This window comes from Bombina bombina, chromosome 6 (assembly GCF_027579735.1).
Source record: "Bombina bombina isolate aBomBom1 chromosome 6, aBomBom1.pri, whole genome shotgun sequence".
Taxonomy (NCBI): Eukaryota; Metazoa; Chordata; class Amphibia; order Anura; family Bombinatoridae; genus Bombina; species Bombina bombina.
This window is the reverse complement of record NC_069504.1, coordinates 448442129-448456902: the sequence shown is the minus strand read 5'-3', so window position 1 is coordinate 448456902 and position 14774 is coordinate 448442129. Positions and strand designations below refer to the sequence as shown.

Below are 14774 nucleotides of genomic sequence, written 5' to 3'. Positions count from 1 at the left end.
AGTTCGAGTTAAACCGTAAATGTAACATCTTAATAGATAAATGGACATTGTATATGATATATATTAAGATTATGTTTACAACTGACCACATCACACCGTTTGTTACTGGAGCATGCGGTTGTAACAAAACGCTTCCGGGTTCTCCCCACATTTAGCAACAAGTGGTACGATCCGGTGGAACATTCTGTCTTGCCCTTCTTTGGGCTGCAATACGTCATTGTAGCTTGTTTGTACCAGGGTTAGAGAGTGAGTGGAGACTGACGGGCCTGGGTCCCCGACACCTGCGCGCTTTTTTCCCTCCCTTCCCCTCCGTCCACTGTAAAGCAGGACCATGTCTACCCCAGCCAGGAGGCGGCTTATGAGGGACTTTAAGAGGTCAGTAATGTACAGTAGTGTCTTTAATGTACAGTATCATTTCAGGGCCTTGTGCTGGGAAACAGTTGCCAGGAAGCCACGGGGAGTGGATTATGGGAGCATCTTTTTGTTTAGTAAAGTACCAGCTATTTTATGGACACATGTACTCTTGCTCATCGGACAGCATAAGGGAACTCTCCCAGTGGAAGGGGAGAGATAACTGTAGAAGTGATCACTTTGTTTATACTTCTCTGGGTTCAGCTAAATGTCCTGAGAGCGACCCCAGTGGTATGATTACAAGTCAATTACGGTGGCTCACATGAACTTTGTACTAAGTCAGGTAACAGGTCACAGTATAACAGAAAAGTGTGAAATATTTGTGTCAAATAAATAAATAAAAAAAAAAAAAAAAAAAAAAAAAAAAAAAAAAAAGATGTTTCGTTTTAAAATTCGCTGAAAAGTAGAGCTCACCCCCCGTCACTTTGCATGGAAGGGACATTCTACTCCACAATTGTTATTGTTTAAAGAGATAGCTAATCTCTTTATTACCCATTTCCCAGTTTTGCATAGCCAGCACGGTTATATTAATATACTTTTAACCTCTGTGTTTACCTTGTATCTAAGCCTCTGCAGACAGCCCCCTTATCTCTGTTCTTTTGACAGACATGCATTTTAGCCAATCGGTGCTGACTCTTAAATAACGGGAGTGAGCACAATGTTATTTATATGACACATGTGACCTAACAGTGTCTGTCACGAACTGTCAAAATGCACTGAGATATGAGGCAGTTCAACGGCTTACAAATTAGCACATGAGCCTACCTAGGTTTAGCTTTCCTCAAAGAATACCAAGTGAGCAAAGCAAATTTGATTTTAAAAGTAAACTGGAAAGTTGTTTAAAATTGCATGCCCTATTTGAATCATGAAAGTTTTTTATTTTTGACTAGACTGTCCCTTTTAATGCAATTTCCCACCTAGAATGTGTATAGTTAGGTATATATTTTCAGTCAGTGTTTACAAACATAAGAAGAAACAAAGACAGGAAGTGACTGGTCAAACAGGAAGAAACTCTGATATTGTTTTGAAGCAGTGACTGTACTGACATATAGTCATGTTGTGGACATTTTCTTAGACAACTGAACCTATATTCAGCTTAACATTCTTCAGAGCTTCAGGAGCATAAGATGCCCACTCTACATTTTTGCATATTTGACTAGGGTGTCATAATATAGATAATCTAAGCATGCCTGATCCTTTCTTCTGAATATAGGTGTGTACTTCTCTGGGGAAAAAAAATTGATAATAAAGGCCCTAATTTGAAAATACGGTATTCACTTCACTAAACTTATAAACTTATAAATATTATGATCCCAGAGGCAGACCTTTTTTTTCACTTTCTGCGATGAGATTTTTTTTTATTGAAAAATTTTCTGCAGGTCATTTTTAAATAAAATTCAATTTTAAATTAGGCAGTTACAATAAAGCACCAGTTCAATTGTAATGTGTTAGTTAACTGTAGAATAAAGCCATTTTTTAAGTTTTATAATATAGTGCAGTAGTTGAAAATTGCATTGCAAATTAGCTGCAGATATACTCTAAAAAAGGTGCAATGCTTATACAAACATTTTACATTCAGAAAACACAGCTTTGCAGACTGTGAAAGGCTAGGGGACAGGCTTGAAACAATCTCTGAGAGCCAGTCAATTATGCACTACTACTTTACAGAGCTACTGCATATTTGACTATTCATTTTAAATAGCACGTTGCTCTGGAGGAATTGTAATAAGGAAAACTTACACAGTGCAGCCAGAGAACAGCTCTGTTTGAAGAGAAAAGCGCTGAAAAGTTAAATCGCTAACAGTTCCTGTTTGTGTCCTGTTGTTTCTGCAGTCATGCTGCATTTTCTGTGATGACATCTCAGATCACTGTATGTTCTGCCTTGGGGATTATGATGCAAGAATGACATCTCATTAACCCCTTGACACCGTTATGACGTACCATGCCATCCTAACAGAGCTGGGCTTTAACTCGGTTAGGACTGTATGGAACGTCCTAACCGATCTGGTGTCCTGCAGCCTCCGGCGTTTTCAGAATGGGAACTCTGGGGGGGGTCTAGCATCGTAGGCTCTCCCTATGATCCGATCCCACCCTTGAAATCACGTTATTGCGTTGAAGATAGCGTAATTTCATTTTTAAAGCAAGTGTTTACATCAGAACTTCTTTCCAATGTGAAGGGGTTAAAGTGATGGTAAACTTCCCCTTTTGTATATACAGATGTGGAATATTAGAAGTATTATACTCAAAGTTTAGTTAATCAGTTGTAATGAAGAGGTGCTTTAACTTTTTTTAAAGGGACATGAAACCGTAAATGTTTTTCATGATTCAGATAGAGAATACAATTTTAAACAACTTTCTAATTTACTTCTATTATTTAATCTGTTTCTTTCTCTTGTTATCCTTTGCTGAAATGTTTATCTAGGTAAGCTCAGGAGCAGCAGAGAATCTAGGTTCTAGCTGTTGATTGGTGGCTGTATTTATTGATTGTGATTGGCTCACCCATGTGTTCAGTTAGAAACCATTAATGCATTGCTACTCCTTCAACAAATGATACCAAGAGAATGAAACAAATTAGATAATAGAAGTATATTAGAAAGTTGTTTAAAATGGTATTATCTATCTTAATCGTTAAAGAAAACAATTGTGTTTCATGACCCTTTTATTGTGCTAACTGCTTGAACTGTTCTCCAATTGGCGCTCTATCAAAAAAAATAAAAAAATTGCGTGAGTGCCGTATGTTTAAAGCACCAATTGGATAACAATTCAAACTGTTGACTCACAAAAAACAATACTTGAGAAGTGGGTGACTGGAGAGTGGGGTATCAGAAATTTAGCCCTACATTAAAAAGTAAGTTAAAGCTCATCTTCATTACAACTGATTAAACTCCATCTAAAATATTGCCAACATTCCGGATATGTTTATACAAAGGGTAAAGTTTACCATCACTTTAAAGGGACAGTCAATTCCAAAATAAACTTTCATAATTCAAATATGGGCATGCAATTTTAAACAACTTTCCAATTTACTTTTATCACCAATTTTGCTTTGTTCTCTTGGTATTCTTAGTTGAAAGCTAAACCTAGGTAGGCTCATATGCTAATTTCTTAGACCTTGAAGGCTGCCTCTAATCTGAATGCATTTTGACAGTTTTTCAACACTAGAGGGCATTAGTTCATGTGTGTCATAGATAACATTGAGCTGACGTACGTGGAGTTACCTAGGAGTCAGCACTGATTGGCTAAAATGCAAGTTTGTCAAAATAACTGAAATTAGGGGGCAGTTTGCAGAGGAATAGATACAAGGTAATTACAGAGGTAAAACGTGTATTATAACTGTGTTGATTATGCAAAACTGGGTAATGGGTGATAAAGGAATTATCTATCTTTTTAAACAACAATTCTGGAATTGACTGTCCCTTTTAACTAATATATCTATGAGCATTTATGCTTTTGTTTGATGTTACATATACATGCCATAGTGCAGGGCTCGACAAAGCCAGGGAACCACAGGCTCCTAGAATTTTACCACTGGCTCCTAATTCTTTGGGTTATTCTCCATATATCTATAAACAACTATCACTGTTTGGCTCCTAAAAGAATGTGTGGCTCCTATAATTTTTTTTTAATAGATTTGTTGAGCGCTGTCATAGTGTATTAGGTATCTAAAAGGTGGTGCTTAAAGCTATAGGAAAGTCAGAATTATTCATATAGTCCTTGCAATTTACACTTTAAATTATCAAAATGTCTTTGTTCTTGGTATCCTTTGTTGAAAAGGCTATGTACATACCCTCAGCAGTAACAATGCACTACTGGAAGCTAGCCAGTGATCGGTGGCTACACACATTTGTCTTGTCATTGGCTCACCAAATGTGTTCAGCCAAGTCCAAGTTGTTCATTGCTGTTCTGGAGCTTGCAGGGGTAATATACAAGAAGAAATAATATACACTTGCCTATTAGAGAAATTTCCTTTTGCACTTATATACCACTTTTAAAGTATTTGCATATTCAACCTTATTCCCAGAGATATATATCCACTGGGTCTCCACCTGTACTAGCTATCCACTCAGTTTATCACACTGTGGTTTTTATTTCTCATATGTTTTAATCATTATCTATCATCCCACTCTGCAGTTGGATATTGTAGTATCCTATGGCTCCTATTTTTTGGTGATGTTGAGTGCTACTCATGTACATACTTTCCAATTGCTATGCAGTTGCATTTTTATATTTCAAATATAGCAGACAGCAATCATACTGAAGAGCCAGCTACACCTTTTTCTTTAATTTTATTTTTCTCTGGGAGCCATATTATATTGTTTGTGTACAAATATACCCAATAGACCATATGCATTAACATTTTCACATTTCAGGGAAACATTAAAGGACCACTAAATACAGTAAAATTGAATAATTGATAGATATACAATAAAAAGACAATGCAATAGCACTTGCCTAGAATTTGAAATTTGCCAGAAAATATTATACTGCTCATTTCAAAGTTAATAAGTTTCCTCCCCCTGTATCATGTGACAGACATCAGCCAATCACAAAATGCATATATACTGTGCACACTTTTGCACATACTCAGTAGTGGCAGGAGCCTCAAAGTATGCATGTTTTTTGATAATAAAAGCATATTGGATTTATTTTTATTTTTTTATTGCATCCTTTATGTTAATCATAAGACTTTATTTTTTACTTTTATTGAACTAATTAGCTACCAGGGTGTACACTCGTTTATTTCCTGATTTATATCTGGGCCTAATTTTTTCAATGGAAGAGAGAGAAAAAAAGAGAACTTTTGTTCAAAACTTTGTAGGCCCATTACTTTTATAGAAATTAAACTAATATCGTTATTAAAAAAAAATTGGTCTCCGTGTTGGACTGATAGTGTTTTTTTTTTTTTTTGTTTTGTTTTAAACTTTATTTATAAACAAGAATCCAAGACATACATGGCGAGTACAGTCACAATGACATGAATCTAACAAAGTGATCATTTGTAGAATAAAACAATTTTACAGAGCATATTGTAAAGGAGGAATGAAATCTCCATGCATGTCCCGAGACTCAGTTTTTTCAATAACATTTTTGCAAACAAACAGAGAAGAAAAAGAAAGACAGTAACATATAAGGGAAGAAAGAAAGGAGGAAAAGATAATAGGAAGACATACAACATTCATACTTACCCAGAGCACCTCCAGGTCCCCCCCCTCCAACAGGTAGATCATTCATGGGCACGATCTGAGGACAGACACCACCTGCCCCTGAGATTTTCACTGAGGACATACTGACTATTTTTAGGTTGAAATAATTTTTATTAGTTTTCAAGTAATTAACATCATAAAATGTACAACAACATTGACATGTAAAGTATAGCTTACAAAATATCTGGCTGAATTGGCTCCTATACACTCTTGTCCTGCCATATAACTGATGGAGCACTAGGGCATGTTCGATAATTAAGTCCAGCAATTCCTGGGGCTCTGGAAGCCCAATCTCAATAAGTTGTTGTCTTCTGTGGTCAAGTTACTCTTTGCTATCTAGTATATATGACCACCAAAGTAGATATTTAAACTTAAGAACCCAAAAGTAAAAATCAACATAACAGAAACCTGTAACCAATGCATATGTCTTAGCCTATACATTTTGCCTATCTTTGACATAATACTTATAGCTTGTAAACAAGAAGGAAAAAAGGTAAGGTCAGTAACAATATCTCAAAAAAAAAAAAAAAAATTTTTTTTTTTACATTATTAGAGTTTAGCAGAGCCGGGGAAGGCTAGATCCCTTCTCCCTGTCAGTCCCCTCCACACCCCTCCTGTCTTAATTTCTAAGTAGATTCGGCTTCCTCTATACCTCCTCTCACTCCTCTGTCTCCCATAATCCAATAAAACCAAATTTTCTGAAAACTCTCTGTCGAACCTTGAATCAAGGAAGCTTGCTCCGACATGGAGTATGTAACTTTAAACTTTTCCATTATCTCAGTCCAAGTTGGTACCCCCACCTTCCAATACTTTGCTACACATATCCTTGTGGCTGTGCATAGTGTTCTTATAAAAGTGTTTATGGCAGAGTTAAATCTTGGGATGTGTTCGTTCAGTAAGGTCTGCGCCATCGAGAGATTGATATTTTCTGATAGCAAAGTACTCAGTAGAGACGATAGCTCAGACCATATCAGCCGCACTTTAGGGCATTCCCACCACATATGAATGTATGTACCTACTTCTCGACACCCTCTATAACAGTGGTTGGTGGAACCACGCGAATAGTGAGAGGTTTTAGTCGGGGTCAAGTACCACCTGAAAGTGGTTTTAATACAGTTCTCTTTGAAGTCAGCACTAATCATACCTCTACCAACGTCACGTGTGATGGCTATCCAGTCCTCTATTTTTAAATCTGCACCTATATCTTTTATCCATCTATCAACTATTGGAGTGTTTGAGGTGTATCTTGCCTTTTGTATAGCTATGTATAGATAGGAAATCATCTTTTTATCCCTTTTCTTGTTAATTATAAATTGTTCCAATATTGTTAATTTTCTTGTAAGAGGAAAATGTAGGTATTTGTGTACCGCAGATGAGATCTGCAGGTATAGAAACCAGTGAAGTTTGTAGGGAGCTAATTTATCTTGGGTTTGTGCGAATGTAATGAATTTACCATCTACGAGAAAGTCGGCCACTCTGTAAAGTCCCTTATTCTCCCATTTTTCCAGTTGTAAATGTAGATCATTCGGGAGCAGAGTTTTAATCGGTCTGGCTATTGAGTCTATTGGTAATAGGTGAAGAGCACTGGTCAACGCTGTCCAGGTCTTTACCGAGTCCCCAGAGGTTGATAAGGTGGTGTTGGTATTTGTGTATCCCTTAGTGGGTCTCCATAGTATATCAGAAGACTTATCAGTTTTTTCTACTTCAGCCTCCAGTGTAGTCCATATAATGTCGTTTGTGTTTTTGTTCAGTAGTAGATCTTGAGCTAATCTAGCTGCTTGATAGTACTCCATCAGGTTCGGCATACCCACCCCCCCCCCCGCCTGTCTGTGTAGTTGTAAAGTTCTGGAAGCAATTCTAGCTATCTTACTGCCTCTTAGAAATCCCGTCAGGTCTTGTTGTAATTTGATTATATCTGGGGCTGGGACTTTGATAGGTAAAGCCCTAAAGAGGTATAATATGCGTGGAAGAATAGTCATTTTAATTGCCGAAAGGCGTCCAAACCATGAGAATTGTTTACTCTTCCATCTGTGTAGGTCTGACCTAATTTTTTTAAAAAGAGGGATATAGTTAATCTTATACAGATCCTTATAGTCTTTAGGTATTTTGACTCCTAAATACTGTATCTCTTTTCTAGCCCAGGTAAATGTGAAATTCGTTTCTATTAATTTAGAAGTATGGGTCGGGAGAGCTATGGGCAGTCCTTCGCACTTATCTAAATTGACTTTATATCCCGACACATCTGAGAAGTCTTATACTGACTATTTTTAAAGGGAAAGAGAACCCTATCTCTGACTAAATCCGGCAAATGCAGCAAATAAACTTCCCATTTAAGGAGAAATCTCTTTATCCTTTTCTCAGGATCACCTCTAGTATCTGCCTGTTCAATCAACATCTGATTATGTATGGTTTTAAGCAGTCGCCGGAAGGGCAAGGTTTGACTCCCCACCCACTCTGTCAAAATAGTCTGCTTAGCTAGCATAAGAATTGTGGTTAAAAAGATGTTATGTTTGTATGTTTGGTCTCTGGGTATCAAAAAGATCACATGTTGCGCCGAGAGGGACACGGTTTGTTTAGTTAATTTAGTTAGCCAGTACGAGATTTTCTGCCAGAATTTTTGTATTTTGGGGCAACTCCAAAGTAGGTGGATCCAATCAGGAGATTCAAGGCAACATTTGTTACATGAATTAGGAGCCCCCTGAACCCATTTAGCCCGTAAGCCAGGAGTGATGTAGGCTTGATGCAGAAATTTCAGATGTGATTCCCGTAATTTCGCGGAAATAGTACTTTGATGTGCCCTCTCGAAGCTCATAGCGATCACTGATGAGTCTACATCTAACTCCCTAAATTGAGACCACTTTGATGCTAGTCCCTGAAGCATGGAGTCTTCAAAGTGGCGAATCAGTAAATTGTATGTGTGTGATAACCTAAAAGAACCCATTTTCGCTAGAGCACAGAGCCTATCTAGGTTGTTAGACTCTGTAGGTAACAATCCCTTAGAAATTAAGGTGGATATGTAGTGTCTGCATTGGAAGTATGCGAACCTATGCGTGTGCGGTATGTTGCAGTGTGATTGTAGGTCCTGGAAAGACAATATCTCTAAAGTCAGGGGGCGAAAAAATTGGTGAAGTTGTGTCAGTCGCAGTTGCTGCCATGTCTGGAATGCCTGCGTGGTATACCCCGGAAGAAAGTCCAGGTTGCCTTGTATTGGAAGGTATTTACTAGTCGATCGGTGTAGACCCCAGAGTCTACAAATCTTGGCCCAGGCTCTCAGCGGATCCCTGAACAGTATATGATTTTGTATTAACGGGGATAAAGATTTCAGGTTGGCATGGGGCAGGAAGGCCAAGTGGAGAGGTTTAATTATGTTGGATTCTAGGTCAGGGACAGTGTAGCAGTTCTTCTCCACCAGCCAGTCCAATATAAATCTGGAGAGGGCCGCCCAATTGTACCACATTATATTGGGAAGACGGAGCCCACCCCCCCCCCACCATCATTGACAAGGGAGTCCTACCTATTCTATGTTTTTTGCCTTGCCAAACAAAGGTTCCAATAGCGGATTGTAAGGATGCCGCATCTTTCTGCGTAAGGAGAAGGGGCAGCATTTGTAACGGATAATGAAGTTTAGGCAAGGCAACCTTTTTAAAAGGTGTACCCTACCTGAGAGAGAGAGAGGGGAAGCTTCGCCCAACCCACCAACATCTGCCTGATTCCATTAATAAGCCCACCAAGATTGAGAGAATATAACATATGAGGGTTGACATGTATCCATATGCCTAAATATTTGAAACTACCTTGAGTGGTTTTAAGACCAAAATCCGCTAAATTCATATTGCGGGAATTTTGTAACCAGGTGGCCTCCGATTTATCAATGTTGATCTTATACCCCGAGAACTTGCCAAAATCATTTATTACATCTAAAAGGGGCTGCAAATTAGTACGAGGGTCACCTACAAAGAGCAGCAGATCATCTGCGTATAATGACAGATGTTGCTTTTGGCCACATAGGTCCAGACCGGCACAATGTTGCCTGATGTAAGACGCCAGGGGTTCGATAGCTAAATCGAAAAGAGGAGAAAGGGGACATCCCTGTCTCGTTCCCCGTTGTAATGTGAAGGAGGGGGAAAGTTCCCCATTGATTAAGAGGGAAGCCTTAGGGGTCGAGTACAATCTCCGCAGAAAATCAGAGAAGTCACCCAGCACACCAAAGCGCGACAGCGACGTGTGTAGGTGATCCCACTCGATCCGATCAAATGCCTTTTCGGCGTCTAGCGCCAAAAGGCAGGCATCTGGTAGCTGAGAAGGGGACTGTGCGTGTGCGTTGTACCAATAGTGGGACATGATGCCAAGAGTCTTTCTAATATTTATCACTGAGGACCTGCCCTTTACGAATCCCGTTTGATCTGTATGAACTATGTGTGGCAGGATCTTCGCCAACCTGTCTGCTAGGATTTTTGTTAGAAGTTTATAATCCCCATTTAACAGGGAAATCGGGCGGTATGAAGAAGTCTGGGTGGGATCCCTATCAGGCTTCAGTAACAGACAGATGTTGGCCTCAGAGAATCTATCATTTAATTGCTCAGTGCCCGCTAAGTAGGCCAAATACAGGGAGGAGAGAACTGGTGCCAATTCCTCTCCTAATAACTTAAAATATTCCACAGGCAGCCCATCCGGGCCAGCTGCTTTGCCCAATTTACTTTGCCTTATAGCTCTGAGAACCTCCTGAGGGTTTATAGGGGAGTTCAATGAGGAGGACTGCTCCTCAGTGAGTGTGGGGAGTTGCACTGCGTCCCAGAAGGCACGCTTTGCCTCCATATGAATAGGCTGTTTAGAGTACAGGGAAGCATAATAGTCTACGAATTCAGACATGATTTCTCTGTCATTGACAGTTAATGAGCCTTTAGAATTAATAGCTAGAATTTGGGATTTAGGTTTGAAAGAGTGAACCAGCCTGGCCAGTAATTTGCCGGCCTTATTACCATGACGGTAATAACGACCTTGCCGGTGAATATTGACTTTGTTATCTTGTTGGGCCAAGAAAGTATCTCTTGTCTGTTTAAGGTCATAGTATGATTTCCTAGATGCTGGCGTAGGGTTGTTTAAATAATTGTTGTAAGCTGTAGTGAGTTGGGAAAGAAGAGTCCCGTCCACCCTTGTAAGTTGTTTTTTATGGTGAGTTGCAAAAGAGGTTATGTGGCCTCTCATCACCGCTTTTGAAGCGTGCCAGAAAAGATCTGGAGTTCCTGAATGACAGGCATTATCAGATGCATAGTATGTCCAAGAGGCTCTCAAGTGTTGTCGGAACTCAATATTGGGATACAGGTGGAGGGGGAATCTCCAGCTTCTATTTAGAGGCTTGGGGGGTTGGGGCTGCAGAATCAAGGAGATTGGGGCGTGATCTGATATGGTGACCTGACCTATATTGGTGGAGAAGATTTGTGGAGTTATGCTTGGGGAAGTTAAAAAGTAATCAATGCAAGACAAGGTATGGTGTGTTTTTGAAAGGCAAGTGTAATCCCTCCCATCTGGATTTCTAGCTCTCCATACATCCAGCAAATTCAAAGTTTCTTTGAAGGATCCAATTAGGGACACTTCACGCTTGTATCTGATCAGATGCTTTTTTAAAGTTCTAGAAATTGAGGGATCTTTAAACCTATCCAGGGGGAGAGCCTGAGCCAAGTTGAAATCACCTCCCATTATTAAAGGGGCGCTATGTGTGGCCAATATTGCCAACAAACTAGTCCAAAAGTGTGGGTCATGGACATTGGGGCCATAAACATTACAGAGAGTATATGTATAAGTGTTGATCTGTAGTGATGCAACTATGTATCGTCCTTTTTTGTCTATGTTCACTGCTGTTAAAGAAGCCGCTAGACCTTTGCGCACTAGGATGGCCACTCCTCTCTTCCTACCCTCAGAAGGGGAGCCCAGAACCTGTCCCACCCAACGGATTTTCAGCTTCTCATGTTCCTCAGCTGTCAATTTTGTCTCCTGAAGCATAGCAATATCCGCCCTTAGGGAATTTAAGTGGTGGAGAATTCTACTTCTCTTTGCCGGGGACGTAATGCCACCCACATTCCACGCTATTAATTTAAGGGGGAGAGTCATGTCTACAAAGTGTAAAGATAGAAAGTGTGCGACCTAGTGGGTAGTACCCCAGCCAGTGTCTCATGTGATGTCTGAGGTAAGCATAGGAGTAATTGACTTACAGTTGAGGGAGGGTATAGATGAATCCTCAAGAGTGGGTGGCAAGATGAGGGAGGGGGAACCGGAGGTCTCCAGGTCACATTCCAGCAGTCACTACAAGAGAAGCCAAAACATAAAGCAGCATCAATAATACATATGAGAAAGAGGAATGCAACCATGTCTGCCCCTGCATTAACAGTCACTGTCGTGAAGGCAATCTGTCTATGATGAAACTGAAAAGATAATAAAATCACATTACAGTAGCGGAAAGCTTGACATCCCAGATCTAGAAGTCTGCCCACGAGAGGGCATGTAAGAGATAATAGAGCCTTATAAAACCTTAGAGTATTAAGTATAGCTTTAGGGAGAGATAATGTACCAAAGGTTTTACTGCATATATCAGGGGCCGGGGAGTGGGTCTTAGGTAGCCTGATAGGGGTGTAGGTGGATAGTGAAATCGTTCATATATGATGCCGATATTCTGGGGCCATAGCGTTAATGCAACGCCAGTGATTGCACATACAAAAGGGCATATGGTGGACATAAGGCCCCCACAAGGACCTATAAGGGGCAGGTCAGAGGTTAGATATGCCGAGGGGTAAAGGAGAAACCAACAATAGCTAAGAACTGTCTTAATAATACACATGTGGGATCTAAGATTTAAGTGCAATGAATAGTATCTCCCAATCACATTGATTTTATGCATTACAAAACATAAACTTTTGCAAACCATACGACAACAAAAAGAACAAGTTGTCTCCTGCGGGGCTGTGTCTCCGGTTCCTGTCAGAACTGCAAGATATAACCAGAACCAAATACCCCGCGAGAGCAAGGTGTACAGTGTAAAACCCTTGCAAACAGTGCAACAGTAAAGAGAACAAGTCATCTCCTGCAGGGCCATGGCACCGGTCACAATCAGAACTGGGGAGTATAACCAGAGCCATAGACCCCGCAAGAGCAAAGTACACATTATAAGAAACATGATGTGCAATTTAAGGAACTGTGAGCATTGATACTTAATAGAGTCTCATCATCCATTGTCTTGCTTCCGCTCAGACGCCAGATATGCCTGTGCTGCCGCAGGCGAATGGAAGGTTTTGGGGCCTGAGAGGCTCTGGATCCTTAGGGTAGCTGGAAACATAAGCGCAAATTTACGCCCCTGTTCATGCAGAGTGGAGCAAATAGAAGCAAAGTCTTTTCCTCTTCTGGTAACCTCGACTGAAAAGTCCTGAAATAGCAAGATGCGGTGGTCTTCAAAGATAACTTCTTTGGCCGCCCTGTAGGCTCTTAGGATTGCCAACTTATCTTGGAAATCTGGCATTTAAAAATTACTTGTCGTGGCTTCTCCTTGGAGTTTTCCAAATACCTGTTGGGGCCTATGCGATGTGATCTCTCTATGTCTAGAGGCAGGCAGTCCTTAGGTAGGCCCAGCATTTTTGGAAGGGTCAAAGCAGCAAATTCTAGCAGATCTTTATCTTTAATGGATTCAGGGACGCCTATGATTCGGAGGTTATTTCGCCTACTGCGATTTTCTAGGTCCTCCACTTTATCCATCAGTTGCTGGTTTTGTTTCAATAGACGTTTTAAAGAAACCTCTGATTCGTCCTGTCTGTCCTCAACCCCTGAAATTCTTTGCTCCGCAGCTGACATACGGGTGGAAAAGAGCCGCACTTCGCTGGTTAGGGTGTCAACACCAGCCTGCAAGCTATCCATTTTTGGTAAAAAGAAAGCCTTAAGTTCTTGCAAGAGCGAGGAATGGTCCCCTGGCAAACTGCTTTCAGCATCTGCAAAGGATGGATTGGCCTGTGTTTCTGTGAGAGGCTTTTGTCTTTTTTCCTGGTTTTTTGAACGGTGACTCATGGTGCTACTTGAAGGCGAGGGCAGCCTGTGAAAATACTCGTATACTTTCATAGAACAAAGAGCAGAAAAGTCTGAAAAAGTTGGAACACTTGTGAAGAAATCACTAGATGGCACTGTTGTACTATGTAATGCAGCAACTAGTGAGCAGCGTGGAATGAAGATGGTGAAAGAGAAAAACAAATAATAAAGTTGCAGGTATTACATCCCAGGCTGCAGATGTATGGTAGGAAAAAAATTAGCTATACCAGCTATGCAGATTATAGTGTTTCTCTCCTTAATCTAGCAGACCACCCACACACAACTGTTGGATCTCAAATATTATCCTGAAAAATTAAGTTATACCAGCTTTGAGACTTGAGATGTTCTTATAGATCAATATGCAGTTAAAACAGAGATTAGTACATTGATCAGGTTCCGGACACTAGCTGTGCACATGTAAACCACCCCTTAGCAATCACAAGGGTATTGATTGTCGTCTTGGGGAGAGTACAGCTGATGACACTTTATAGCTCCCAAGGTGAGGGTAAAGTTATGCCTTGATTAAAAGTTAGTGGAGTGGGGTTAACTGTAGTAACAAGTGCGCTTGTATGTGTAATCACACCAGTCTTATACCAGTCCAGAATGCTCAATGACCTTTCAAGAGTGCGGAATGTCCCCCAGGGTACCCTTTACCTGAGCACCGGATTGTTGTAGCCTGAAGTGTAGCGGTATTGACCGCTTGTCTAATGTGCAGCGATACCTTCTCCTTACACCCGGTCCTTCCGGCAAAGACACCGAGGGCCGATATGATTGTAGGGCTCCGACTAAAACACGGAGGCGTTGGTGGGGAGGGTTCCTTTAAGATGGCGCCGATCAGCGCTACTGTTCATGCCGCGTGGCACAGTTTTCTTAGCCTTCCGAGGCAAGGGCGATTTTTCTGCCCTCCACGATAATTCTCCAGCCAGCTGGGGTGCGTTAGAGGGTGACCCAGCAAGGTAGCGTCGTGGGATAAGGCAGCTGACAGCAATTAATACCGTATATGTGAAGCAGATTCACGGAGCTCTTTACTCCTGCTGCCAGCCGCTAGCTCCACCCCCCCCTAATATATCGTTGGACTGATAGTTTTATCTAGCA

At 40.7% G+C, this 14774-nt stretch overlaps 1 protein-coding gene across 1 annotated transcript in view; it reads left to right on the top strand.

The window, feature by feature from the left end:
* The first annotated feature begins 211 nt into the window (after window positions 1-211).
* UBE2B (ubiquitin conjugating enzyme E2 B) overlaps window positions 212-14774 on the top strand; it is a 28378-nt gene continuing 13815 nt past the window's right edge. The window contains exon 1 of the mRNA XM_053717216.1: window positions 212-375. Within this exon, the coding sequence (XP_053573191.1) occupies window positions 332-375 (44 nt within the window). The 5' untranslated portion in view covers window positions 212-331. The remainder of the gene's footprint in view (window positions 376-14774) is intronic.